The sequence below is a fragment of the Trypanosoma brucei genome (genome assembly GCF_000002445.2).
Source record: "Trypanosoma brucei brucei TREU927 chromosome 11 chr11_scaffold01 genomic scaffold, whole genome shotgun sequence".
Lineage (NCBI taxonomy): Eukaryota > Euglenozoa > Kinetoplastea > Trypanosomatida > Trypanosomatidae > Trypanosoma > Trypanosoma brucei.
In genome coordinates this window covers 1,237,222-1,263,280 of record NT_165288.1, presented here as the reverse complement: position 1 = coordinate 1,263,280, position 26,059 = coordinate 1,237,222, and the positions used below count along the sequence as shown (strand labels likewise).

General features: G+C 49.0%; 9 protein-coding genes across 9 annotated transcripts; all 9 read left to right on the top strand.

Annotated features, from left to right (window-relative positions):
* Nucleotides 1-1,288: 1,288 nt before the first annotated feature.
* Nucleotides 1,289-3,628, top strand: Tb11.02.1990 (ferric reductase, putative; the record flags this gene model as incomplete). The annotated part of the gene is made up of 1 exon (XM_823426.1): nucleotides 1,289-3,628. The coding sequence occupies one exon, from the start codon at nucleotides 1,289-1,291 to the stop codon at nucleotides 3,626-3,628; it is 2,340 nt and encodes a 779-aa protein (XP_828519.1).
* A 1,713-nt stretch (nucleotides 3,629-5,341) lies between these two features.
* On the top strand, nucleotides 5,342-6,931 carry Tb11.02.1980 (hypothetical protein, conserved; the record flags this gene model as incomplete). Its single annotated transcript, XM_823425.1, has 1 exon — nucleotides 5,342-6,931. The coding sequence occupies one exon, from the start codon at nucleotides 5,342-5,344 to the stop codon at nucleotides 6,929-6,931; it is 1,590 nt and encodes a 529-aa protein (XP_828518.1).
* Nucleotides 6,932-8,821: 1,890 nt separating this feature from the next.
* Tb11.02.1960 (hypothetical protein, unlikely) lies at nucleotides 8,822-9,100 on the top strand (the record flags this gene model as incomplete). Its single annotated transcript, XM_823424.1, has 1 exon — nucleotides 8,822-9,100. The coding sequence occupies one exon, from the start codon at nucleotides 8,822-8,824 to the stop codon at nucleotides 9,098-9,100; it is 279 nt and encodes a 92-aa protein (XP_828517.1).
* Nucleotides 9,101-9,667: 567 nt separating this feature from the next.
* Tb11.02.1950 (hypothetical protein, conserved) lies at nucleotides 9,668-11,608 on the top strand (the record flags this gene model as incomplete). The annotated part of the gene is made up of 1 exon (XM_823423.1): nucleotides 9,668-11,608. One exon carries the CDS (start codon nucleotides 9,668-9,670, stop codon nucleotides 11,606-11,608), a length of 1,941 nt encoding a protein of 646 aa, XP_828516.1.
* Nucleotides 11,609-12,165: 557 nt separating this feature from the next.
* Nucleotides 12,166-13,449, top strand: Tb11.02.1940 (hypothetical protein, conserved; the record flags this gene model as incomplete). Its single annotated transcript, XM_823422.1, has 1 exon — nucleotides 12,166-13,449. The coding sequence occupies one exon, from the start codon at nucleotides 12,166-12,168 to the stop codon at nucleotides 13,447-13,449; it is 1,284 nt and encodes a 427-aa protein (XP_828515.1).
* A 400-nt stretch (nucleotides 13,450-13,849) lies between these two features.
* On the top strand, nucleotides 13,850-20,440 carry Tb11.02.1930 (ATP-dependent RNA helicase, putative; the record flags this gene model as incomplete). The annotated part of the gene is made up of 1 exon (XM_823421.1): nucleotides 13,850-20,440. One exon carries the CDS (start codon nucleotides 13,850-13,852, stop codon nucleotides 20,438-20,440), a length of 6,591 nt encoding a protein of 2,196 aa, XP_828514.1.
* A 517-nt stretch (nucleotides 20,441-20,957) lies between these two features.
* On the top strand, nucleotides 20,958-21,635 carry Tb11.02.1920 (hypothetical protein, conserved; the record flags this gene model as incomplete). The annotated part of the gene is made up of 1 exon (XM_823420.1): nucleotides 20,958-21,635. The coding sequence occupies one exon, from the start codon at nucleotides 20,958-20,960 to the stop codon at nucleotides 21,633-21,635; it is 678 nt and encodes a 225-aa protein (XP_828513.1).
* A 27-nt stretch (nucleotides 21,636-21,662) lies between these two features.
* Nucleotides 21,663-22,616, top strand: Tb11.02.1910 (hypothetical protein, conserved; the record flags this gene model as incomplete). Its single annotated transcript, XM_823419.1, has 1 exon — nucleotides 21,663-22,616. The coding sequence occupies one exon, from the start codon at nucleotides 21,663-21,665 to the stop codon at nucleotides 22,614-22,616; it is 954 nt and encodes a 317-aa protein (XP_828512.1).
* Nucleotides 22,617-23,772: 1,156 nt separating this feature from the next.
* Nucleotides 23,773-25,473, top strand: Tb11.02.1900 (hypothetical protein, conserved; the record flags this gene model as incomplete). Its single annotated transcript, XM_823418.1, has 1 exon — nucleotides 23,773-25,473. The coding sequence occupies one exon, from the start codon at nucleotides 23,773-23,775 to the stop codon at nucleotides 25,471-25,473; it is 1,701 nt and encodes a 566-aa protein (XP_828511.1).
* Nucleotides 25,474-26,059: the final 586 nt, after the last annotated feature.

The window sequence follows — 26,059 nt, the reverse complement described above, 5'->3', positions numbered from 1 at the left end:
TGCAACCCCTTAATTTTATTTTTTTTTGGTTGCCGCTTTTTCTTCTTTTTATTTTTTTAAAATGCCTTTACTTTGGTTGCTTTTATTTTTAAATTTTTGATTGAAAGACCGTGCATGTACTGTATTTTCAACTTTATATATGCATGTTTGTGATCTGTTTTACGATGTCGTAACCTTTACCGCTTTATGTTTTAACCGGATTTTTTCGGAGGTATTTCTATCTTCTTGCGGAAAAAGGCTTTCTATCAAGGTGGTCAGCATTTTGACGGATATTTTGGTATATTTAAGGAGTGCTTCGCAAAATTACCTGGTCTCTTTGCTTTGTTCGCAGTATGATCGTTACACGCATGGAAACGTCAGCCAATTTGTAATTTCGGAGGAGAGTGGAAACGCCATATAACTGCCAGATGTTGGGGTCCATTACGACGCAGCACATTTTTTTCTTACCTGTAGAGTTGTTAGGGGGATGGAAAAAGGGTAACTGCGCTTTAACGGTGTATTTATTTTTTAAAAACTTTCCCTTGTTGTATAGCTGTGTTATAGCAGTACTTTCGTAATGTGATAAACTGCCTTCGAGCGTTTGACCGACATTAGCTCGGAAACCTCCTTCCATATTACAGTTTTGACGAGAAGCAGAAACACAACACCGGTCATGAATCACTGAAACGTAGAAGGTCTCTCAAGGGGCATGAAGGTACTGAAAGGAAGGGAGTTGGACTTGCAAGGTTCAGTTGTTTGTGGGGAATCAGCTACCGGTTTCAACTCGGTCAAACGCAGGGTGTGTTTACGTTGAGCAAAATGCACTGATTCATGTAGGAGACGATATCTCCTTTACACATAGGGTCATGACATCCGCCGCTAAGCAAGTTGTGTTAAAGATTAGGGAGCCAGAAGTGACAATTTCTGAGCTGGTTTTCAATGGACTGGGCATTGGGTGCAGATGGAGATATTATGTTTCAGCTGGGACGAGACCATTAGTAGGGTCTGTTTCGAAGTATCGGAGTGAGAAAAGCGTCGAAAGTGGGTAATAGGAGTGAAGTATTCTCATAACGGAGAGACAACTTTTATTTGCGCGTCTTAAACGGTAACTTTAAACGCGGTTGAGCGTCCAGTTTGTGGGTCTGTGGTTTCTTATTACTACCTTTTAAAAAGATTAAGCTGAACTTCCCCCCTGCTGTACTGACACCACTTTTGCCATTCACCTTCCCCGAGGGCTACCATTTACTTCCCCATATTCTGCAACGCAGTGATATAGAGAAACAAAACCGTTGAGAGTAATTCCTGTTCTATGGATTTAATCCCACACATAACGAGAACGGGGTATGATGTCAGTACTCTTGTTGCTGCGCGAAAACTCCTTTTTGTGGGTGCTATCAGTGTGTGCATAGCGGTGCTAGGCCTTCTGTTATGGTTTAAGGCTGAAATGTTCAACAACGTGGGCCCGCATCCAAGTAATTGGGCGGGTTACGATGCACTGAACTTTATTGGTCTCTTTTCCTTCGGCGTGTTTTCTACACTGGGAGTTTCTCTACTGTACGTCGGGACAAGCACTCTCGCTTGCATACATGGTGGCATTTTGGGTCTTATTTTAATGGGGATGCTAGGTTTGGTGTTTGTCGTGTTAGGGGGTCTAGGAGCTGTGTGGGGAAGCGAGACCATGCAGTGCCTTGCCGTTTTTTGCACCGGGAGCACTGCCTCGACGAACCGAGGTGGCCGTCCAGAAGCCGGCGTTGCATTCCGTTCGGGTCTTGGTTTGGCAGCGTTCTTGTCCTTCGTTCCGATCGGAGTTGTAATCCTCTTTCAAGCCGCACGCCGTGTATTCGGCGTTGACCCTTTTTGGACAGGCCACAAAGGCCGTCGATTTGTCTCAGATCGATTCGCACCACTTTTGAGGTTCCTGTTCGCCGTCGCGTTCGTCTCGTTTTGGGCCGTTGTATCACTTTATATGCCGAACTCCTTAGAATCGTTTTTGCCTGTGCGCATAGCAAGAAATGCCAGGATGCTCAGCTCGCACAACTACACCCTGTGCCGAACTGAGCCTCATACATACACTTGCCCGGATCTGCCGTGGTCGTGGATACGCACGAGAAATTTGGTAATAAATGACGAGGTAGTGCTGAAGGCGTACCCAAGTAATCTGATATTCTACGGTTACTTGTTCGTTATACTACTTACCACTGCGTTGATTCGTTCTTTCCGCTACGGGCGGAGGTTTCTCAAGCGGAGATGCCCAGTGTTGCGTGATTACACGTACGGCGAGGTGGGTTTTCTTTTTCTCACTTTTTCAATGATTGTGCTATTTTTTTTGTACTGGATCCAGGGTCATAACTTTAAGCAGAGGTACACTGACATCTCTAATGACACGGTATCATCCGAGCGATGGTATCGTTCAATGGGTCAGTTGGCCGTAGCTTTTCTCTCGCTTTCCATATTTCCCGTGAGTCGTTATTCTGTGCTTCACTCAATTTTGGGGACCTCATGGGAGTCGTCCATTTGGGTTCATAGGCTCCTTGGATACGGAGCGTTGCTTGGTATCGTTGGTCACGCGATAGGTTGGTACGTGCGCTGCTTTGAACTGGGTGTCTTTCCACAAGGGATTTTTTCCATTCCAGCAGTTGATCCTCCCGGTAACAGAGATGACTACACAATTCCACTTATCACCCTTACGACACTTTTTTCCCTTGTTTCGACAATCATTTTTGCATTGGAGCCCCTTCGTCGCCGCTTCTACGAGCTCTTCTACTACGCACACATCGTCACGTTCTACATGTTGGTACCGGTTGTGTTGTGGCATGCGGCCTCAGCATGGGAATACTTCCTCCCCGGGTTGACTATTTGGTTCCTAGACTGGCTTCTGAGGATATATCGCCGTGGATCGACAGTGGACCTCGTGTCGGCTACTGCGTCCGGCTCCTTTGTGGAGATTCGTTTCCGACATGGGTCGCTGGGGGCATTACCTGGGCAGTTTGTGTTTGTAAACGTTCCCGACATATCGCTGCTACAGTGGCATCCCTTCAGTATAATGTGTGAACACGAAGGCTATTATTTACTCTATATCAAATCAATGGGTGAGGGCACGTGGACAGAAAAGCTGGGTAAGTTGGTGTGTAGACGCGGATTGAAGTTTAAACTGTATGTTGAAGGCCCATGTGGCCGTGCACTAGATATCAACGAACATCAAAACATTTTGTTTGTCGCAGGAGGCATCGGTATAACTCCATGCGCGTCCGTATATAGTCATATCTGCGATCGCATGGCTCTGGGGTTGAGGAGTCCGACTCCCATGCTTCTGTGGAGCGTGCGTGACAGGGAACTTTTGTTGTTAATGTCGCAGCTTTGGCAGGGAGGCGACTTGTCCGCTGTTTCGACCTCGTCTACAATCGAGGAGGCTCCCAGTGACCGAATTCAGGTGTTTTTCACCGGCGGTTGTAATGTGGAAGATGGAGAATATACATGTGTGGTGAATGAACGGATGGATATTTTTGACAGGATACCGCAGGTAATTGCCGGCAAAGATCCCAGAACCGTGCTCTTATTTGCCTGCGGTTCCCCCGTCCTCGTGGAGTTGGCAAGAAGTGTTGCCCATTCCCTTGGGGTTGACTTTCACCAGGAAACATTTTTATTATAAAACCAAATCTAGTGTGTGTGGGAGGTAACAAGCCAATCACCTGAAAAACATATGTAATCTTGGCAGAGACGTCGGGGTGATTGCAAGTAAGTGGGAGTAAATACAACTGATCGACAACAGTGACACATAATCTCTGGTGGCGTCTGTGATTCGATTTCAACTGTTGCTCCTCCAACTCTTTATTGCTGGGGGCCGTTTTCTTGTCCCTGTGTTTTTGTTACCAAGTGTCAGTATGCCCTTTACTTTTCGTCTATTTTCTTAATACAAATGCTAACGCAGGGTTGTCTCGGGGGTGGAGTGTTCAGCGCGATGCGAGTGGGAACACTTCCCGTATCACCGTCGCTCTACGTTTGTCGAGCATGTTTTTGCTGATTTTTTTCTCAGTTGTTTCGTGTTAGTTTTTCTTCAAGGTGTTTCTACCCTCGCTTTTAGGTCATATATATGTTGGTTTCTCCTAAGGATTGCTTTGTTTTCCTCCCTCGCAATGCTGCACGATTCTCTTTGATCTTTTTTTTTTCACTGTGGTTGTCTTTTACCGTTAGTTTTTCATGCTTTCACGGTTTTCTACGGTATTTGAGTTTTTGACGCCAAGTAACGGCAGGAAAGGTTGAGGGTGCTGTGACATTGGGCGGGAGCATACTGCCGGGTCTCCACTTGCCTGTGATCACTATGCCCTCTCATCGTTCTTCTCTATGTATATATCTGCGGTGTTGCTTTTTTGTGTGTTTTTCGTATGTAAGCTCGCTCCAATACAACGTAGTTACTTCCCCTTTCCCTTGCCGTTTAGTACAGTTTCCCGCGTGAATCTATTTCGAGACTGGTGAGTTGAAGGGAGGGAACCAATTCTATCCAGGGAATTATATTTTCTTTCGATTTTTTTTTGACGCTCTGTGCGTTGGTGGGGTAGGTAATGAGATTATTTTCGCAATGTAAATGATTAAACTGCGCCTATGTGTAACCTTAACTTCCTTTCTCGAAGCAAGGGTATACACGAAAGTGTTTGTAGTTCCCACATGTACACAGATGCGCAGGTACGTGCCGTCCAACAGTGGGTTGTGAGTTATTGAAGAAAAGAAGGGTCCAGTAAATAAGAGCACACAAAGGAAAAAATCTAGGTGCATGCTCAAGGGAACAGACTATCGTCGACTTCTAAGCGAAGTCGTTCCCTGCCTTACGTAGCTTGGTATCTTCCCGTCAAGATGTTTGTGACCTCTGTTCTTTAACTAAATGACAACGACGCTGATAGATTGAGCGTTTTAAGAGATATGTCCCTTGTACATTTTGCTTTAAAAGGTTATTGGGTGTAAGTGAGAAGGGACTAGCCTAAAAGGTGTTGATGGAAGTTGGAAAGGTATAGCGTGTATCGAAGGATAGCGGATGACGGCGCAGTTGAGCGGAACCAGTTGTTCATGAGGAAAAACATGGTTGACGCTTTTCTAACCGCATCAGTAAATTGAAATTAAAGTGTCTCTGCGCGTATGCTCGTCAATATATAGAATATTTATCTTTTGATGGTGATTGGGGTGCCCTGCTTCGTTTTGCGACCTTTCCCCCTCTTCATACCACTATTCATTTATCACTTCCTTTGCCGTGAACGAAACACCCGGCCCGTCACACAATTGTAACTCTGGGGGGTTTCTTACAGTAAAGAAGACGGTGTAGGTGTGAGAGAAAGAAGCTAGGCTTAAACTGAGCACGAGAAGGTATCAGGATATGGATCGTCCAACTAAGGAAGCAACCAGCGTCCCCTCTGCACAGGAGGTGCGTCTTCATGTGGACATTCTCCGTGGCCGCAACTACCCGCAAACCGAGGATGATCCATGCGCGTGCTCGACGTATGCGCGTCTCATCTTGTACGACAGCCTTCTGAAGGAAACAATTGGCAGTGTCTACGAGTCACCACTACAAGAGGGGTCCAATACTCCATTCTACAATACAAGTACGGAGTATGAGCTTCCACCGAGCACGGAAATGGTCGTCTTGGTTGTGCAGGTGGTGGAGACGACTCGACGTCCGGAGCCTTACATAATGTTCTACGGTAGCTGTCGCATTTCGACAGTAAAGTCCGGAAAAAACGAGGAAACGGTCGTACTTATCCACACAGATCCGGTGACACAGCCCGAAGAGGCAGAAGCGGAGGTCAAACAGGTTGTTGGTGATGGGCTTCCTTGTCCCAACCTTTCTTTTCGTCTGCACGTTAAGCGCCGGAGGCCCGGCGAGGTTAATGCCGAGGATCACTCGGACGCTGTTCTTAGCAGTGCACCTGTTTTGGATGGATCGTACCCGATTATCCCCAAGAACTCACAGTATGTGTGGTTCAATTTAGCCTCGGATCGTAAGTGGAGCGAAGCATTTACCAATGCGCTCGTGAGTGAGTGGCGGAAACAAGCGATGGTAAGTTCGGCTGAGGGAGCGCTGCCTGATATAGGTGAGTCGTACGCGAAAGTCCAAGGTGCCTCCAGGAAGAAGGAGCCCTCGAAAAGGGAAATTTACGTGCCAACGAGTATAAACACCGTTGCAGACATCATTGTAACCCAATGGAACTGCTGCAGATCACATGAAGTTCTCTCGTGGTTAAGACTCTCTGGCGAAGCTTTCTCGCGCGGTGAGAGGCTGTGCAGCTTTAGTCGAGAGGATGTGATGAACTTCCGCCGTAAACGCAAAGAACAAATATATTTGCTGCAGGATTTGGCGATTTCTTCGCTGTTACTTGTGGGTGAGTCTGAACTTCGTGACACGATTGATCATTTGTGGATTCACTTTGCTATCGGTGTTGACCATGACCCATCGCGCGGCACCGCTCTGCCTTATGAAGCTCGCAAGCGGATGAAGGAGGCTGGTTTTGAAGATGCGGACAAAGTCGCTTTGCATTCATCTTTTTTGAACTTCCTCGTTCCTTCCCTCGCCCAGGATCAGTGTGATGAGATGGTGACAGCCGACCTGAATGCAGCTGCTAGGGAGCCGGACTTAGCTAATATCGTGAATAAGTTTGCTTCCTCACATGCTGGCACCCTTCAAACGTCCGTTAGCGAGATGAAGTTTACTGCGGCTCTGCTGGAATGTGTTGGTGCGATGCTTGATACCCTCACGGAGGTGGAGGTGTCGCGTGCTCTTAAGATGTTCAAACCCTGCGTCATTAGTGCGCATCAGCGCTTGAAGAGCGGTGCCAAGGAGAAACTAAGAAATGCAATAGCTTCGTACGGTGGCCAACGGGATAAATTCACCTATAGACCTGGTGGTGGGATTAAGATCGACCACCTTGACAGGTTGGGTCGTAGGAAAAAGGAGATCCACTTTCGGTGAGGTAGTACAACCACCTCTGTGCTTGTCCTCTAGCACTTAGGTGTAGAAACGAAGACAAGTGTTTCAATGTAGGCAAATATATATATATGTATATGGAGAAGGAGTTGTGCACTCATATCTGCGTAACCCTAACCGTACTTCTTTTGTTAAGGAGCACCGCGCAGGTTGCTCTGTCGTGCTTCAAGATAAATTACCAGGTTAACACTCATTGTCTGTCTCAGTGGAGGTGGTGCGAATAGGGGCTCACATAACAGCCACACCAAAAGCTACTTTCCCCTTGAGTAACTTACACACCACGGGGATGCTTGTCTTCTTTTCCTTTCGCACCTAAAAAAAAAACAAACTACTTGATGTACTTTTCATTGTTCATTAGTCTGTCCGCTCACTTTGCATGATGCACCCTTACTTTACTCTGTGGGGGTTTGCTTTTTGCTCTCGTGTTACTTTTCCCCATTTGGAAAAATGTGAATGCGGTTTCGCCCCCACGAAGGCCATGTAAGAATGAAAGAACAATCCGATTTGCGAAAAAAAAAAATGCCATGATAGACAATAAAAAGCGGGGGAAGGGTGCAAACAAGGGCAAAGGAGAGAGGTCCGTACCTAAAGAATTAAAGGAGGAGGGGGAGAGAATATGTAAGGGTGAACATTCCACTGGGGGAAGAGTATGCATGGGGATGAAGTGGTTTAGGAATGGCTGCCGACCGTGCTCGAGGTAACGTGAGGAGGTCTACACTACTTATTCTCGGTCTCGAGGTCAAATTATCATTATAGAATGTAACTATGTTTTTTTTGTTCATTTGTGTGAAAGGGGAATGAGTCAACGGTGACGAATAAGACACTGTGAGAAGGGTTACTACATCTAATAATATATAAATGTGAACAAGCTTCCGCGCAGATGTTGTTGTATGTTTGTATTGACTTTATTTGTAGGTATTTTTGATCAAAGGAAGAAATGATACCAGTGAGAATAGTGTAGTAAACCGCGAATGTGTGTGCATGGGTGGGCACGTTTTTATGCTTCTGTGAAGAGGGCTCTGTGCGTATATATGAGATGTAAAGGGGATAACATGTGCTTGTGTATATGTGCACCACCAGTTTCTTTCTCTTTTCTCCAGGTGAGCATACGTATTGTTTTCATGATGGAGCGGGGAATTAGCGAGAGCGGGAGGAGCGGCAGGGCTTAGAGCAAAGGAGGAAGTAGTATGAATTAAAAGAAAGGAAGAGAAACATCCCAATTCAAAGGGAGATATTAAGAAAAGGATGGTCAACGGAACACAAGTTACGGAGTGGCTGCGACAAAATCGGGAGGTGTTCCTGCATATGAGGGGGGGGTACTTCCTTTCTTATTTTACATCCTTCCTTGCTTCACCTCATGAATTAGGTAGAAATGAAGTAAATATCTTTTTTTTTCGTTTTTTCTTTTTTAATTGTGTGTGTTCCTGTTATTTTCGCTTGTTCTTTTTCTGTCTTTTGCTCCCAAGCCGTTTAACGCCTGTGTGGATTCCTCTGCGCCTTTCGTATTTTCCACTGCGCACCTATTTTTACATGCTGTATATGAGTTCCAGGTCAAAGTACCGCCCAGTGCCTGAGTTAAGCTGTGCCAGAGGGGAGGAGCAAGGAAATAAAGTGTGATAAAATTGATGGAGTGAAGGAAGGAATGCGCAATTAACACGTTATGCAAACGTGGTGGTGTTGCTGCTGCAAGGAAAGGAAGGTGACTGTCCTCCCATGTTCGCTTGTTAGCAACCGTTGTGCCCTACGAGCCGTCTAACTTCATTTGGCTTCGTCGTTGAGAGAGATAAGAAATGGGAATGCGGACATAAAGTTAACAAGGCTTCTTTTTTGCTTTCGCTGTTAATCTCTCGTCTTTGTGGGAACAAACGCTCCGCCATGAGGTTTTTGCCTTTGTCCTTGGGACATTTTCTGTACATTCTTACCAGTCGTTGCTTTCCTTTTCCCTTCTCTTGTTGGTGCTGTGGTGTACCTCCCGCTTCAGTGGGTTTTTGTTTTGTTTATGTGGGGACGCATTTTTCGCGGCAGCTGGTTAACGTTTGTTATGCCGGTGGCGTTTCCCAGGGGCCACTGCTGCGGGTTGCGCTGAAAGGTGTAAAAACCTTTGTTCCTCGCGCAGGGCCTCTCGATAGAAAAGGTGTAGCGAAGGGAAATTAGATAATCTAATTGTATGAAGGGCTACGAGTCAAAAGCTAGTGGGTGGGTGACACGGCGGCTCTCATCCATTTTCGTTTGCTTGGCTTTGGACGTGTTGTGGCTATTGGCGGCCTTCGTGGTGAGGGGGCATCAACTGATGGCTTAATGTTTAGTGAGGACCGCATGATCCAGCTGGCATACGACTCTCAGGATGTTTTATTTTTCGTCATATCAGCGGAATCCCTACCACCTTTTCGCAACTTGCGTTGACTGTTATCCCCTCCAGGGCTGAGTTTACCTTGTCCCCTCCCCCCAGTTCGATCGTGTTGTCGAATTGAGTCGCTTGACATATGTCGTGCTGTTGCTTATCACGGGTGTGACCATGAGTCCCTGGTCGTGGACCGTCTCTGTCGTGTGAACGTTGGGTTGATATCTGTCGTGTGCAGGTTTTCGTCACATTTGTTTCCTTCCTTTCCCTCAAGGATATGGTGTTGTAGAGGTGCAGTTGCGGAGGTTAATGTTTTCTTCTTCACTAATATTCTCTTTCTTCCTTCTACTTCTATTTAAAACCTAGGTTCCTCCGTTACCATGCTTGGTTCATGGCTGAACGAGATCCAAAAAACACTTGACAACGTCTCGGGATTAGCTGGGAAGTTGGAGGAATTCGAAGGCATTGAAGAAAAAGAGGGACATGGAAGCGATGACGTGGTGCATTTATCGGGTAGTGAACTTAATGAAGTGGAAGGAGGGGTCATTTCTATGCAGCTAGCGACCAAACAGAAAGAAACACATCAGGAGGATAGTAGTACACATGGTGTTGCTCCATCGGCTATCGGCATGGGGGATTGTTGCGAAGTTGAAGCTAGTGACAGGTTGTTACCTCCCGCTGTGTTGCAAACGCGGTCGAGTGACGTGAGCTGCGAGCTCGGACAAAAGTTTGACACGACAGAAAGAGAGCAAGGCAAGACTGCAGTCACGGGAACGAAGCAGACTCCAGTTACGTTTCTGTCCAAGCCCGGGGAGCGCGGCGGAGGCGAGGGCATTTTCAAGGGAGCGAGCAGTGGGGTCGTGTCTGAGGAAGGTGATAATCGATCATTAGTCACTTCGGAAGATCACACCCACGACAGTAGAAATCTGCAAGAAGGACAAGGAGGGGGCACTGTTTCCAGTAGTGATCCGAATGCTACTGACGGGCAGCTGCTCCGATTCCAAGCATTGTTGGCTGAGGAAATGGAAACATCGCAGCGTCTGAACGATGAGAACAAGCGTCTCACTCAAAGCATTTTGTCGCTTCAAAAGGAGGTTAATAGCCTTCGTAATCTAAAGCGGAGCACTGTAGACAAGGAGAAAATGGCTTCCCTCGAGAGGGAGGGAGTGGAGCTATCGGAACAGCTTGGAAGGGAGCGGGAGCGGAGTAAACAACTTTTAGAAAGAAAGGCAGAGGCTGAGGATCGTGTTGTGTCGCTGGAACGACAGCTCCGACAAGGCGCAGCGGATTACAATGAGCTTCAGAACATCGCAGCTGCGAGGCAGACACAGTGTGAGGCTACGCAGAGGCAGGTGAACGAGCTCACTATTCAGCTAGAAGAGAAGAATAGACGTGTGCAGGAGTTACAAGGTGAGGTGTCCCGTTACGTGTCAGAGCTTAATCATCGTTGTGACACCGCAAATGATGTGGTGGAGTCACTCAAGCGGGAGAAGGAGGTGTTTGTTTCCTCCTTACATCGAAACCAAATGGAGTACGAGCTCCACATTCAGCAGTTGGAGAAGAAACTCCTTCAAGCAGAACATCGTGCGGATCGAGCGGAAACTAGGCTCGTGGAGCATGAGCGGGGCTCCCTAAATCCGTTGCGTGAGTTGCGCGCGGCGCTCGATGACACGGAACGACAGAAGAAACAGCTGCTGGAGGAAGCAGCGCTGGCAGCTGAGGAGTGCGCTGCTTTGAAGCGTGATCATGTTGTGGTCGTGGAGAGCTATAAGCAACAACTTGCAGGTGTTCAAAACGAATTACGTGCCGCAGTGGATGAGAGAACTGCCTCCATTCAGGAGTTATTACAGTGGAAGGGAAGGCATACCCAAGTACAAAAGGAATTGGGGGATGCGCTCATACGGGCTGCGCAAGCCGAGGCACTCAATAAACAGATTAAGCAACCAGCTGACGCTGTGTGCACCGGCATTCAGCCCCGAAGTGGATCGAGGTGCTCGTCTTCAATTGCCGCTGCCGAGCCTTCCTTTGTTCCATCCCAACCACTAACCCCCGTTGACGTTTGCGCGAATAACACATGTTTAGCGTTGCTTCATTTTCATACCGACGGGCCCACTAGCCACTTTTCTCGTGGTGGCCGAGAGCGGATGGAAAAGGAGCTGGTGCGCCAAGCGGTGGAGATTGAGAGTCTTCGCCGTTACAAAGATGAAGTTGAGGAACTGCGAAAAAAGCTAGCAGCTCTCGCTGCCCAGCATGACTTGCTCATGCAGATGTACGGGCAGTTGCAAGAGGAGACTCAGCAACAGACGAAATCCCAGAGTTGATTATTTCTAAGACGTTCGCGGGGGCTGATGGAGGGTTACTTTCCTCCTGCGCTGTAGCCTATCTTTAGGGTTGATGCGAAGCATTTTTCTCCGGTTTCACTGACGGTCGGTGCGGGTCACAGTCTCACTTCCAATTGCTTGCTCACTCGGTTGGTCGGCATGTGTAGTGCAAGACATTTGCACTGCTCTGCCGTATACAGCAAGAGTTATGTCTCCTTTCTGTGCTATCCCACATTCCCTCACTTACGCATACAGAGGTGCTTTTAACGTGTATCCTAGACGCCTTTTCTGGTTCTCCGCCCCTCATTTGCGTCTCGATATTATTTTTCTTCCCTTTTTTAATACGTTTGTAGTGTAGATTGAAACGCGTGACCGTGGAACTTGGTGACGAGCTTCTGCCCCGCTTGTGCGTCGCCGTCGCACTGGGGATTGGTTTTCTTTATTTAGTTCACTCTCTTCTCGGTTTGCGACCAGGATGCACGAGTGTAACCACGCTACAGAGCACAAGTTCACAGGCTAAGTGTACAGTGCGTGTACAACTCGGTTCCGTTCGTTTCATGACGTCCGTGCAGTATGCTCTGAGAGCAAAGCGGCGCTCGCTTCAGTGGCATCAGACTGCGAGTATGTTTCGCGATGAGGTTCTACTACTTCGTCACGGTGAGAGACTTGATCACGTTAATCGTAATTGGAAGTCTAACGTTGGGGTTCCACTATCGCACCTTCCTAATACTGATCCTCCACTTTCCACTGATGGTCGATGGCAGGCACTGGAAACGGGGCTCTTTTTTCGACAGCAAAGGCGCCATGCGAAAATTCGGCAGCGGGAACTAGGGATGCTGTCCATGCTTCTCACTTCGCCGTTTCATCGGTGTCTCGAAACAGCGATAATCGTCAACATTACAGGCTTTGATGGGAAACTTGTGGTGTTTGTAGACCCTTTGCTTGGTGATTGGCAGTCATCGAGGTTGTATTCCCATGCACCTGGTTTGGGTGGTAGCTACGATCTTTGTGGGGACAGCATTCTGTTTTGTCCTCATTGGGAATCACTGCATGCCTCGTTAAGTTCTTTTTTCCGCACCGCTGCTTGTAAGCGTAAGTTGGACGGGATGAGGAACCTTGTCGATGAAACGACCATTGCGGGGTGGGTGGAAACTCTTGATGGGCTTTACAACGGAAATGCCTCGTTCCTTCTGTGGACTTCACCTTCTGTGCGCAGGTCCTTACACCAGGGGATCTCTTGTGGGGATGCCTCTATTTCTTATCCATCAGACCGGAGAGGGGGTTATGCTCCTTGTCGCAGCATTACCAACAACGGGATTGCTGTCAAATACCCAGAGGGTCCAGGTTGTTTACTTCTACGGGCTGCCGAGGTGGTACGGACGCACTTCAGCAACGATACCGATACTCCCTCCTCTGTCCCTCGTTGCGTTTGGGAGGCGGCTCAAGGAGAGGCTAAGGGACTACCGCGTACCTTTAGAGAGAGGTCCTCACTGCTCACTCTCTCAATGAGTGACTTCGGCCCGCAGCCGTTCAACAGCATCGCGTTACTCCCACCTACTCGGACGATGATTGTAACACACGCTGACGTTGTATCGGCGCTGTTGAAGCAATGTTGTCCCAAGAGCTACGCCGCTGACCGGAAGTTCTCTGTACCATGCTGTAGCATCAGCTACATATCTCGTTCTAATGATTTTTACCGCGGCGAAAGGGGCACTATTGGCACTAAAGAAGTGAAGGAGGATGAACAGGCTCCCCCGGTAGACCGTAACCAAGAGTGGGATATAGGTGCTGTTGGCTCGTTCAGTCATTTGCAGTCTGCTACCGTGTTACAATACACCTAGCTTTGTCTCGTCGGATAGTCCCGGAGTGGTTACTTTCCTATGTACTTTCCCTCCTTCTTATTTGAGTGTGCGCACTGAGTAACCTGAAGAGGGACGAAGTGTGCCCTCTTGGGGGGTGTGGGTTCGTTGGTTTTTTGTTTGCATTTGTGAACGTGGCACCGATTAGGATGTGTACCGGTTTCATTGCTTGTGGTTGCGTGCTAAACGGATCAACACTTCGGCACTCGTGGAGACCGAGTCGGAGAACGACTGACCTCTAGAAAAAAAAAAACAACAATTGGGAACGTTTTTTTTTTTTTGCTCTGTATTGGTGCTATTTGTTGCCTTGGGATACGGATTTATATTTGTTTTCCTTGGTGTCGTTTAAATTTGTGACCCCTGTTTTCCGTTTATCGTAACAATGAAAAGCAATATCAAAGACAAAAAGACCCCCTTAACTCTATCTTTAGGAAAACATCTTTCTTTAAGGTTTTTTTTTGGGGGCACCTCATTAGCTGCTCACGCACGCCTCTGTCAGGCCGACAGGCGGGAGAGCATGTCCCACCGCGGCTCGTGCATGCAATGTGGGTCATTCGACGAGGGGGCTGAAGATCCACGCGACAGACAGTGGTATTGTAACACCTGTTGGGCGGCTTATAACGACAGCAGAAAGAAGGGCCGATGGGAAAACAGAGAGGGATGTGACGATAGGCGCAACAACATTGGAGCAAACCATAGGAGACGTAACCCTAATGCCGGTAGCCGAGGCGCCACGGAAACTGCTGGGGCTAAGGGCGGGTCTAAAGCTGTGGACAAGCAACATCGAAACAAGGCAGAGGAACCTGAACGGAAGGGCTCCGCAGCGTCACCGAGCTGGTATCATAGTGCTCAAGATGCTGTCCGGCGGTTGGAAAGCGTGCTTGGGAGTTTTGCACCATTTCGTCAGGACTATCGTCACCATCTCATGCCTGACGCAACGAGTCTTTTAGATGATTTACAGATGCTACAGGTAGCTGAGAAATCATCCTTCAGTAACCGCGAAGGTGAGGTACGTCGACAACATACGTGCTCATTTGTTGGGCAGTTTATGCAGCGACATCAATCAATAACAGTGATTGCGCATACGGGAGAGCCTCTTTCCCCCCGTGGCAATCGTGTTGGTGGAGTGAGCCGCTCTGCGTACCTGGAGAATAATAAAGTATCGCTGGATTTGTTGTTATCAAGTGTCGATGACATTGTGTCCCAGGTGTACGTTCGTTTCGACGAGGACATGACACGGATTATCCTTAATGCGCTTGACAGAGTGACGGCTTGCGAAACGCAGAAGCAGCGGGATGCGGTCCGAGTGCGTGCTATAGAAGAACTGTTGCAGGTGCTCGGCGTGGAGCACTGTGAGTTGATTCAGTGCGTGATGCACCGTCCACGCGACATCTTCCTACGTCTTTTAGAGGAGTTCTGTACTCTCGACGGAGGGAACGATGGTGGTACTACCGGTGATTCGGCGGCTCCAGACCACCGTGGCCTCACAGTACGTTTTGTGAAAACAGCAAAACAGCGTTCGGTGTTGCGAGAGGCTGAGTTTGACCGTCGTGGTAGTGCGGACGAACAGTGGCTTGCTCACATGACACAGCGTTACCGACAACTCGTACGTGAATCGGAGCTGGACGAGTTTTTCAAGCGTGATTTAAGCATTAACGGGTCTTGCCCTTCCTTTGCCTCTGGTGCCACGGTTCTCCAGAAAGAAGATCACATTCGGGTCCACGTGCCGCCACCAGAGCGCAAGGTGCTACCAGAGGAGGATCGTGTTTGCATTGCTACATCGCTTCCGGAGTGGACTCACGCGGCATTTTTGAATATCACCCATCTTAATACCATACAGACCTCCCTGTTTAGGACCGCCTTTCACACATCGCAAAACATGCTCGTGTGCGCACCTACGGGGGCTGGTAAAACCGTCTGCGGGCTACTGGTGATGTTACGCTGCATTGAAGAACAACGTGTTGACGGTGTGTTGGATCGAAACTTCAAGATAATTTTCATCGCCCCCATGAAGGCCCTTGCGCAGGAAATGGTGGAAAACTTCTCCCGTCGACTGGCTCCTTTTGCGATGGAGGTTCGTGAACTTACGGGTGACATGCAACTTACGAAGCGGGAACTCGCGCAAACTCAGGTGATTGTAACAACCCCGGAGAAGTGGGATGTCATCACGAGGAAGCAGGCTAACGAGGAGCTCACTACGCAAGTGAGGCTTATTATCATTGACGAAATACATCTGCTGAACGAGGACCGTGGGCCGGTGCTAGAGGCTATTGTTGCTCGCACGCTTCGCCAAGGCGAGCTCGCTTCAGAGCAGAAACACCGTACCCGTCTAGTCGGCCTTTCCGCAACGTTACCGAACTATAAGGACGTAGCAAATTTTTTGCGAGTGGATCTTGCCGAGGGATTAAAGGTGTTTGGGGCAGAGTACCGGCCCGTGCCGTTGGAGCAGTCTTTCATCGGTCTTCGTATGGGTTTAAAGGACAAGGAACGCCGTATGGACCAACTTGCCTACGAGGAAGTCGTCCGCAACGTACGGGAGGGTCATCAGGTTATGGTTTTCGTGCACTCACGCAAGCAAACTGTTGCACTGGCTCGCTTTTTTATGGAGGAGGCAAATGTTCGTGGACATGAGGCCCTCTTTAAACAGGACGAAACGGTACCCAAAGAGGCACAGAAGCTGGGTTGCAGCCTGCAGGGGAGAGATCTTTCTAATCTTTTTGCCGCGGGGTTTGGTGCTCATCACGCTGGTCTAATCCGTTACGATCGCACGTCCACGGAAAACTTGTTTCGTAAGGGGTTTATAAGGGTGCTTGTATGCACCAGCACGCTTGCTTGGGGAGTGAACCTGCCTGCCCACTCGGTGATGATTCGGGGAACTCATATCTACGACCCGAAGCGCGGTGGTCTTGTGTCCATGTCGGTGCTTGACGTAATGCAAATATTTGGCCGAGCGGGGAGACCGCAGTATGATACTAGTGGTCACGGTACCATCATATCAGATGAGAAGGAGGTTGGTCGCTATCTCCGTTTACTAGCTTGCGCCCTGCCCATAGAAAGCAAGTTGCAGGAAGGGTTGTGTGATCACCTCAATGCGGAGATACACGCCGGGACGATATCATCCATTGTGGAGGGTTCCGGATGGTTGGAATACACGTATTTGTGGCAGCGCCTACGGGTAAATCCGCTGATGTACGGTTTGAAGGTATCGGATGCGCGGCAGGACCCAAAGTTGAAGAAAATACGCTATGAAATTGTCAGCAAGGCAGCTGAAGAGTTGGCGGATGCCGGTATGATACGCTACAACCCCCAAACAGGTGCTGTGGACACCACCGATTTGGGGCGTATCGCGAGCCATTATTACATCTCTTACAAATCTATCGCTACGTTTAACACAAAAATGCGGCGACCGGATGAGTCATGGATTGACAGCCTTGATCTTGGAGCTGCAATGAACGTCGTAGCGTGTGCTGATGAATTTTCTCAGCTGCGTGTCCGCCAAGAAGAGCTCGATGAACTCAAGAAATTGCACGCTTTACTGCCTAGACAGGTGCAACACTACGGTATTGTGGGTGAAAGTGCCGACGAAACATCTGTAGAGTGGAAGGTAACGACACTCATGAAGTCTTACATTAGTCGCATCAATGTTGACATGCATTCCCTTGCATCCGATGTGAATTATGTTGTACAGAATGCTCCTCGCATATCACGATCTCTATTCGAGATCGAAATGCAGCGCGGCCATCCACTCACAACTGCCGTTTTCCTTTCGCTGTGCAAGTGCTTGGAGCAACGTCGCTGGGAGTTTGAGCACCCTCTTTTGCAGTTTGGCGTGGACATGACAGATGCTGTTTACCGAAATATTGAAAAGAAGCGGCCCAGTATGTCCCTTCTCCAGGAAATGTCAGCAAGTGACATAGGTTCTCTGGTTCAGAATCAGCGTTTTGGTGATGTGATTGCTCGACTCGTTGCTTCCTTCCCCACAGTCTCACTTGCGGTTGACATTCAACCCATTACATGTACTATTCTCCGTGTTAAGGTGACAATCTCTGCAACGTTCTCGTGGAATAGTCGATATCACGGCTCCGTGGAACCATTTTGGTTACTGGTTGAAGATCAGGACAACCACTTCATTTTCCATCACGAGCTTATCTCGTTAAAACGTAAAGAGGTGGAGGCTGGCCTGCCACAGGTCGTGAATCTCTCTGTTCCAATCGTAGCCGAGTATGATATGTATTCCGTTCGGCTTTACAGCGACCGGTGGCTCGGTTCTCAGGAGGAATACTCCTTTTCTATTGGCCATCTGCACCTACCTGATGACTCTCAGAAAACGACACCCCTGCTTCCTCTTGCGCCGCTTCGCCGTGAGGTGATACCGGAGAAGTACCATACCATCTATGAGAGTTTCCGGGAGTTTAACCCTGTACAGACGCAAGTGTTTCACGCCATGTATCACACCGACAGCAGCATCTTCCTTGGAGCTCCAACCGGAAGCGGAAAGACTATTGCTGCTGAAATGTCTATACTACGCCTTTTCGAGAAATATCCAGTAGGATCTAAGGTTGTGTACATAGCGCCGCTTAAGGCGCTGGTAAAAGAGCGGGTGAAGGACTGGATGGCCCGTTTTTCTCGGCGCTTGGGCCGGCGTGTCTTGGAATTATCTGGCGATGTTACACCTGATATCACTGCACTTGTGCAGGCAGACATACTGTGCACAACTCCAGAGAAATGGGACGGGCTTTCACGGAGTTGGCAGGTAAGGCGCTACGTCACAGCAGTGCGGCTTGTAATTTTTGATGAAATACACATGCTTGGGTCCGACCGTGGTCCTATTCTTGAAGTGATTGTAAGTCGTATGCGCTTTATTGGTTGGCATCGCAATGCTCCTATTCGTCTCATTGGCCTTTCTACTGCTGTCGCTAATCCCGCAGATCTTACTTCGTGGTTGGGCGTTTCGCACAAGTGGGCAGTGTTCAACTTCGACCCGTCGGTGAGGCCGGTGCCCATGCGGGTACATATTGCGGGGTATCATGGCAGGAATTACTGTCCTCGAATGGCGGCTATGAATAAGCCTGTTTACAACGCCATCTGCGAGAAGAGCCCAAACAAGCCCGTCATTGTTTTTGTTTCCTCCCGTCGGCAAACGAGGCTTACGGCAATGGCACTAATCGGTTTTCTGGTGATGGAACAGAATACTGCCAAGTTTGTACGTATGGATGTGGAAGAGGTCAACGCGTACGTGGCAAAAGTAAGCGACCCATACGTAAAGCACTGCATGCAGTTTGGCGTTGGTGTGCACCACGCCGGTTTGCTGGAGGGTGATCGCACGGTGGTGGAGTCCGCTTTTCTCAAGGGCAAGCTACAGGTTCTAGTGGCAACCTCCACACTTGCGTGGGGAGTCAACTTCCCCGCACATATGGTGGTTGTGAAGGGTACGGAGTATTATGACGGGAAGACAAAAACATATGTGGACTTCCCAATTACTGACGTACTACAGATGATTGGCCGTGCGGGAAGGCCTCAGTTCGATACGGAGGGTGTGGCGCAGGTGCTTTGTCACGAGCCGAAGAAGGGTTTCTACCGAAAATTTCTCTACGACCCTTTCCCAGTTGAGAGCGCACTTCACAGACAACTACACACTCACATCAATGCTGAAATCGTGTCAGGAACGATTAAGACCCGGCAAGACGCTGTAGACTACTTGACGTGGACCTATATGTTTCGTCGTATCGTGAAGAATCCGTCGTATTATGGACTTTCGGATCGGTCACCAGCGTCGGTAACGATCTTTATGTCCACCCTTGTCGCCAACGTTCTTGACGAACTTGAGCAGTGTGGATGTATCGAGCATTGCCAAAGCGATGGGTGCGACGCAGATGCTGATCCCAATGCGTTGACTTACACTGTGCTTGGCAAGCTGTGTTCTTACTACTATCTTTCACATAAAACAGTTTATTACTTCGATACAAATATCAATGAAAATAGCACCCACGTGGATGTCCTGAAGGCACTATGTGAAGCGGATGAGTTTGAAGAACTTCCCGTGAGGCACAATGAAGACAAACTGAATCTTACTTTGAGCCAAGCCCTTCCACTCCCCATCAAAGCAAACAATGCGGACTCTCCGCACGTGAAAGCGTTTCTTCTCTTCCAGGCTCACTTTGAGCGTTGCAACCTGCCAATATCCGACTACTACACCGATCAAAAATCGACCCTCGACAACGCCATGCGTGTTGTGCAGGCGATGGTTGACATAACAGCAAATAATGGCCACTTACACACGTCGCTCCGCTGTATGTCTCTCTTACAGTGTATTGTGCAAGGATTGTGGTGGCACTCCAACACACTGTTGCAGATACCTCACGTGACCGACACGATGCTTCCTATTATTGCGGAGCACTGTGCCGGACTCCATCACGTATCACAATTGGTGAACAGTCCACTGTCGGCCCTTACGAAACTCCATGAGACCTTGTGCGACCACTGTGGTCTTGGGGACAAGGAGGTCCGCGAAGCGATGGAGGCGGTGCGCAGCTTTCCATTGATCGATGTGCATATACGCCTGTCTCGTACGGTCGTTGATGATGGTCACGCAACTGAAGAGGTGATGGTCAAGAGAGGTGATGGGATGGACGATGACGAAGAGGGGGATGGTTATGAGCTGACGGCGTACCTCACAAGGCTTTCCACGCCTATTCGGCATGTTGTCGCACCCCACTTTACTAAATCGAAGGATGAGCAGTACTGGTTGGTTATTGGAAGTGAGCATACAGGAGAGTTGATTGCTATGAAGCGTGTGGGCCGCTTGATGGGTAATGCCACAACAGCGACAACACTTCGATTTGATTGGGACGACGATTGGACCTCTTTTGCAGAAAACGGCTCGGTGCCCCTTAGTCTGTACGTTGTATGTGATTCCTACGTTGGGCTAGATCAGCAGTACAACTTTAGGGTCTCGGTCCCATCTCGCGAGTGAGTCAGCGTGCGCTGTTAAGGTGGTCGTGTGTGTGTGTGGGGGGGGGGGGGTGGAGTGGAAAATAGGGGAGCGAAATTCCGAAATCAGCATTGCAGTATGGTGTGTTAGGAGATACCAGTTCCTATGCTCCCCTGTTTAAATGCTTCAGTGCTACCGGAGCTGGTGCTATATGCAGTGATATCAGCGACGACTTGGGTTCCAGGTGGGAATTACGCGCGTACGTGTGTGGCTAAGTCTTTACAGGTATATGGACGTGCATGCGCCCGGTGCTATCGTCGTTACTTCGGGCACTTATCTTTGTTCTGCGTATTGCAGTTGTTGTTGGCGACCATTTGCGTAAGAGGGAGAGGTTCAACGCTTTTCTCTGCTTGCATCCCACCGCTTTTGAGGAAAAATTAGTTGACAGGATATCACTTAGCTGTGTGCACACACTCGTTCAAAGGAGAGCGTGTTTACATGTCTTCGATTCTGTTCTATTCTTTTTTCTTTGTTTGCAAAGCTGGCGTCAGTGCTTTACATGAATGTTCCCGTAAAGCTTAGCGGCCGATGTTACTGGGGAAAGCCAAGTGGGTTTGCAGGCTCACTTGTGTATATGCCCTTGACGGGAAGTGAGGACAGCACAAACCACTGCGGTACCCCGCTAACTTTTCTCGGCAATAGTTACTATGAACGGCGCTTTGGAAGGAAGTTACCTGCATCGTGTGTTGCCTCACTTCCGCCTCTCTACCCTGGTGATGTTGTTGTAAAGAGTACTTCCGCCACGCCAGCCTCTTTTCGTTCGCGTCGTCTTGTTGATGTGACTGGAATACAGACAAGTTTTTTTGACGCCTCGGAGCGGAATCGCAGCGCTCACCGCAGAGTTGATGACGTGATTCAGTCCATGCATCTGTACGATGGCCACGAGGTGCCGGAATTGCACCGTGGAAGCGCTGCCGTGGGGAAGGTGATGGTGTTCTGTGCGTACCCAACGGGTACTACAGCCCGGTCTCCTTTAACTCCCTCTTCATTAGTTATACTTGAAAACGCAGCAGCGTCGCTTCTAAATCGGCGCTCCTCACTGTACCACAGTGATTCAGATGGAGTTCAGCTCGTGCGTGTCATAGCGGAGAGCTGTCGTGCGGCTGCAGCCCAAGGACTCTATCTTCGACCTGTAGTACACGACGGTTGTGTGCTTGCAGTGCGTTTGCACCGTTAAAATGGGGGAGCGTGCGCACATCCCCGTATGGTGGGCGTGCCACTGCTGATCGCGTTGATTTTTCATTGCGTGCTGTCACGTGTTTGGCCTTCGATACTCACCTCTTACTGTGTTTCTTTTGTGCTTTGTAATTATCGAGCCCTTTTGCACAGTCTTTTCCATCTCTTTGATGATGCATCCTTCAGACGAAAGTATTGGATATTCATCATGCCGAGCGGAGCAAAGGCTAACAAATTTATGAACCGCCACGCTGTGGAGGCCCGTGAGCGTGAACAAGAGCGCAGCGCCCAAATTAAAGCAAAAAAGCGACAGGAAGAGGAGGATGCGCTGTGGGCTGAAAGTGATGCCAAAGCACTGAAGAAGCAGGCAAAACAACGTGAGGCTGAGGAGAAGGCTCAGCGCCAAGCGGAGCAGCGTGCGCTCAAAAAAGAGTTACTTCTACAGGAGGAACAGGAACTCAGTGCAAAAGTGCCACAGAAGGTTTCACGGCGCCAGATGCAAAAGGACCTGTCGAAGGTGCTCGCAGATTACGATAGGAAAAAGCAGGTGGAACCAAGGGAGAACCAAAGTCAACTTGCGGCTGGAGGCGCCGGCGACCCTTCAGCGGGGAATTTGAAGAAACCAGGAGACTGGAGCAAAGGTGGTGCGGTCGCTGAGGGTCCCTTGAATGAAGCTCTCTCGGCTCTGCAACTCCGGAATCCGGGGGAACAGGTGGTGCCCGAGGACCGTCATATTGGCAAGCGCGCTCGCGTCCTTTACCGGCTATTCTGTGAGGAACAACTTCCCAGGTTACGAGAGGAGCGACCTGGTTTGAGACGTTCGCAGTACAACGATTTACTGTGGGAGATGTGGCAGAAGGATCCATCGAACCCGTTTGTGCAACGCAACGAGAGGCGTTCCGCTGACCGACTTGAGCAGGAGCGGCGCTGGATTGAGGGTGATGACGATGAGGAGGGCGAAGAAGAGGATAGTGGTCAGTAAACGCGACACTGTTAAGGTAAACCGAGCTGGTTGCTCCTTTTTTTTGGGGGGGGGGTTGATATCCATTAGTGTAATGTAGTGGGATCCTGACGACCCGTGACACATCATTGTAGTGCCATAGGGTTCCGTAATGTGCTCACGAGGAAGAAGGGTAGGTGTCACCACCCCCGTCGGGATACTGAAATGGTGTTTGCAATGGTCCCAGGGCAACATGGTTAAAAGATTAACGCATTGCGATACCTCCTATGGTAAATAAGGTTCTCTGACAGCCTTGGAACCCACTGGCACAGGCTCCGACGAAAGGCGCTTATTGTTTCCATACCTTCATCGTAAGAATTACGGAAAACGAATTAGGTAGTAACACAGCCACCGGTGCAGATCCCGTTCATGGCAGAAGGTGACGGCCTCCACACTGGAAGTGGGGCAGCGGCATTTAAGGAAAAAACCGTGGAGGGGGAGGCGGGGAAGAAGAAATGTATAAGGCGGGTGTGGCGTGAGTGCGAGCAGCTGAAAAGAGGGGGTAACAAGTGTTACATACTTTTTTTAAAAATCAACTTTAGCCTTCTCGTTCTTTTAATTGTTGTTCTCATGTCCTAGGGGAGCTCTTCCCTCGATACGACTACGTTTTTTTTTTTTTACATCCACTTTTGGGAATATGGATCAGTTCACTTATTTTACTGCCGCAAAAGAATACTTGAAAAAGGAGCATGACCACTTCTCCTTTTTCCCTTCCCCTTTGCATGTGTTCCCTAGTGGTTCCCTGCATCCGTTGTCTTGCTTTGTTTTCCCACCCTTTCTTCCTCTTGCGTCCATTTTCCCGACTTCTCCTTTTGCTTGATGGTGCCACGCCTTCGCGCGTCAATTCTTTATTATTTGCGCCTGAATTACGAGGTGTGTGGTAGTGTGCGTAGGAATTCTACAAAAGCAGTTTGTGGTGGTTGCACCCATTGTGTTGGTGCGAGAAAGATTCTACCTTTTTTCAGTTAGGTCTCTCCCTTTTGGATCTGTAAAGGAGGGCGCGGAAGCGGTGCTTCAAAGGGGAGAAAACACGTATTTGAGTCACGCAAAAGCGAAAGCAGAACAATAGCAGGGGAGCTTCACGGGTTAAGAAGGAAATAGGAGTGGTAGAAAGCTTGTGAATTCTGTTAACAAGACAATGCAGTCTAGAGTATCCCCGGGTTCGGGGCGGCGGAATCGACTCTCCACGCCGGAGGCTCCGCAGCGCACCAATGCAGTTCCAAGCGGCGATACTGTTATCTCCACTTTTGCCAACGTTGATCTGCGTGTTGCTAAGGCGGCAATGAATGATTACGCCCGCAGCTGTGAGGTTATGGCCCGAGAGAATGAGCAGCTACGGTTGGAATTGCAGAGGCAGGAAGAGGAGTCTATCAAGGTGGTGGAGCACCTCAAGGAAAAGTTGGAAGAGGCACGGAATACTGTGATGGAGCAACAGAATGAAATAAACCGACTCCAACACGAGGGTAATGAAGCTACGGAGGCTGTTCGGAGGCAATATACTCAGATGTTGGGTGAGCGCGACGAACAGGTTGCTCAGTATGCAGCACTAACGCAGCGATTACAGACTGAGATGCGGGCCTGTGCACGGAGCATACACCTTCGCGAAGAGAGCCGCTTGGAGGTACAGCGGCTGCGTGACCAAATAGAAGAAATGACCGCTCGGCACGAAAGCGAACTTTCAGCTCTCCGGTTTCAGACAGTCGACCGAAAAATGCGACTACTTGCACTTGAGGAGACGATGCGTGAGTCCCATCAGGCGCGTGTGGAACATGAATCTTCGCTGCTGTTGGAGAAGAAATCTCATGAACTTTTGAAGAACTACAGGGAACTGCAGGAGGAGCGCACCCGTCTCGTCAAGGATATTGACGAGTTGATGCAGTTGACAACGATGAAAGCTGCAGAGTTTGTGGACGAGCGGAGAAAAGGGGACTTGCATCAGCACGCATGTGAGGAGGCTCTTCGGCGCATTGCTAATAGCAACAAACGTTCATGTGAAATGCAAATGAAGACACAGCGGTTGGAACAGCACGTGAAGGAGCTTTTGCAGGAGAAGAAATCGCTTCGTGAAGAGCTTTCCCGCCAGTATGAGGGGAAAATTCAGGCGCTGGAAAAGGCACTTGCGGAGACACAGAGCTCGCTGCGATGCCACCGAACCGAGCTGCAGCGGATGAGGTATGCTGCGTCAAAAATTGTAGAACAGAGGTCTGACTTGGAAAAATTTTTCTATGTTGCGTTAAATGATGTGCGCAAGATGCGTACAAAGTCTTCGAAAAATAGGGGGAACACGCCACATTCAACAAGCCACACGTCGCCAAGTATGTCGCTGCATTCTAACTCGACGCTGAAACAGTGCGCTAGTTTTAGCTCTAAACTTCCGCAACTGTCCCCACCTCAAAAGGCACAGCAAGCGGAGCCAAACCTAAGTTCACGGAACTCAGCGGTTTTGTCTGCATCCACAGGAGAGACTAGATTGCAGCCACATAGTCCGTGCGTTCCTGCACCCCCACCTCCTGTTCAGGAGGTTTGCGCATCCGCTACTTCAGCCGCTGGGAAGCAGGCCCGACAGGAAAGACCTGCGCCTCTGCGGCGTGCCCATAGTAATGGTATCAAGCCAACGCAGGACGCACCCGTTAGAGGTACTGTAGAGAACGTGGATAGCAGATTACACATAAACCTCGGCGAAGACGGTAAGGGGGTGTATTTGAACGACCTGTCGTGGGATGATAAGGAAAAGATAATAAAAGCGTTGCTCTTCTTTATCAATCAGACATGTTATCAGCCTTTGTCTAAGACCGGTGGTGAAAACGTCGATGAACCGGAGCCAGTCACAGCTAACTGACGCTTCCATCTCCCAGGAGACACCCACGTGAGTGAGTTTATAAAGTATTGTCGCTGCGTGGTCGCACCTTTGCATGCTATGAACGCCTTACTGCCGTTATATTTAGATGATGTTCCCTCACTCTGTTCACGCTTACGGTAGTGTGCTGAAGTGTTTGATGTGACATTTTTTCCCAAACTGCTTTGTACACTGCCTTTCGAGACACTCACTATTTTATTCCCCTTATTCTGTTTTTTGTTGTTTTCTGCGTCATGCTTTATTTTTGCTGCCGACTTATGTTCAAACAATCACTCATGGCATTTTAATCATCTGATCTTCTTCCAGTATCTTGCTGAAGGGCATCCCACACTGTCTGTGTGTGTGGATTTACACTGAATGACTTGAATGAAAGGAAATGTGTTGCATACGTACAAACAATATGAAATGTTGAATATGTGAGTATGTAGATATCGGTGTCCTCACCTCCATTAGTGGGCGTGTAATGGACAGTCTCGGGGGAGGACGGACGAGGAGGTTCGTTCTTTTTCACGGTATGAGGGCTTGCGACGTTATATTGGGGGCGTCACGGTGTACTTTTGTTGTGCTA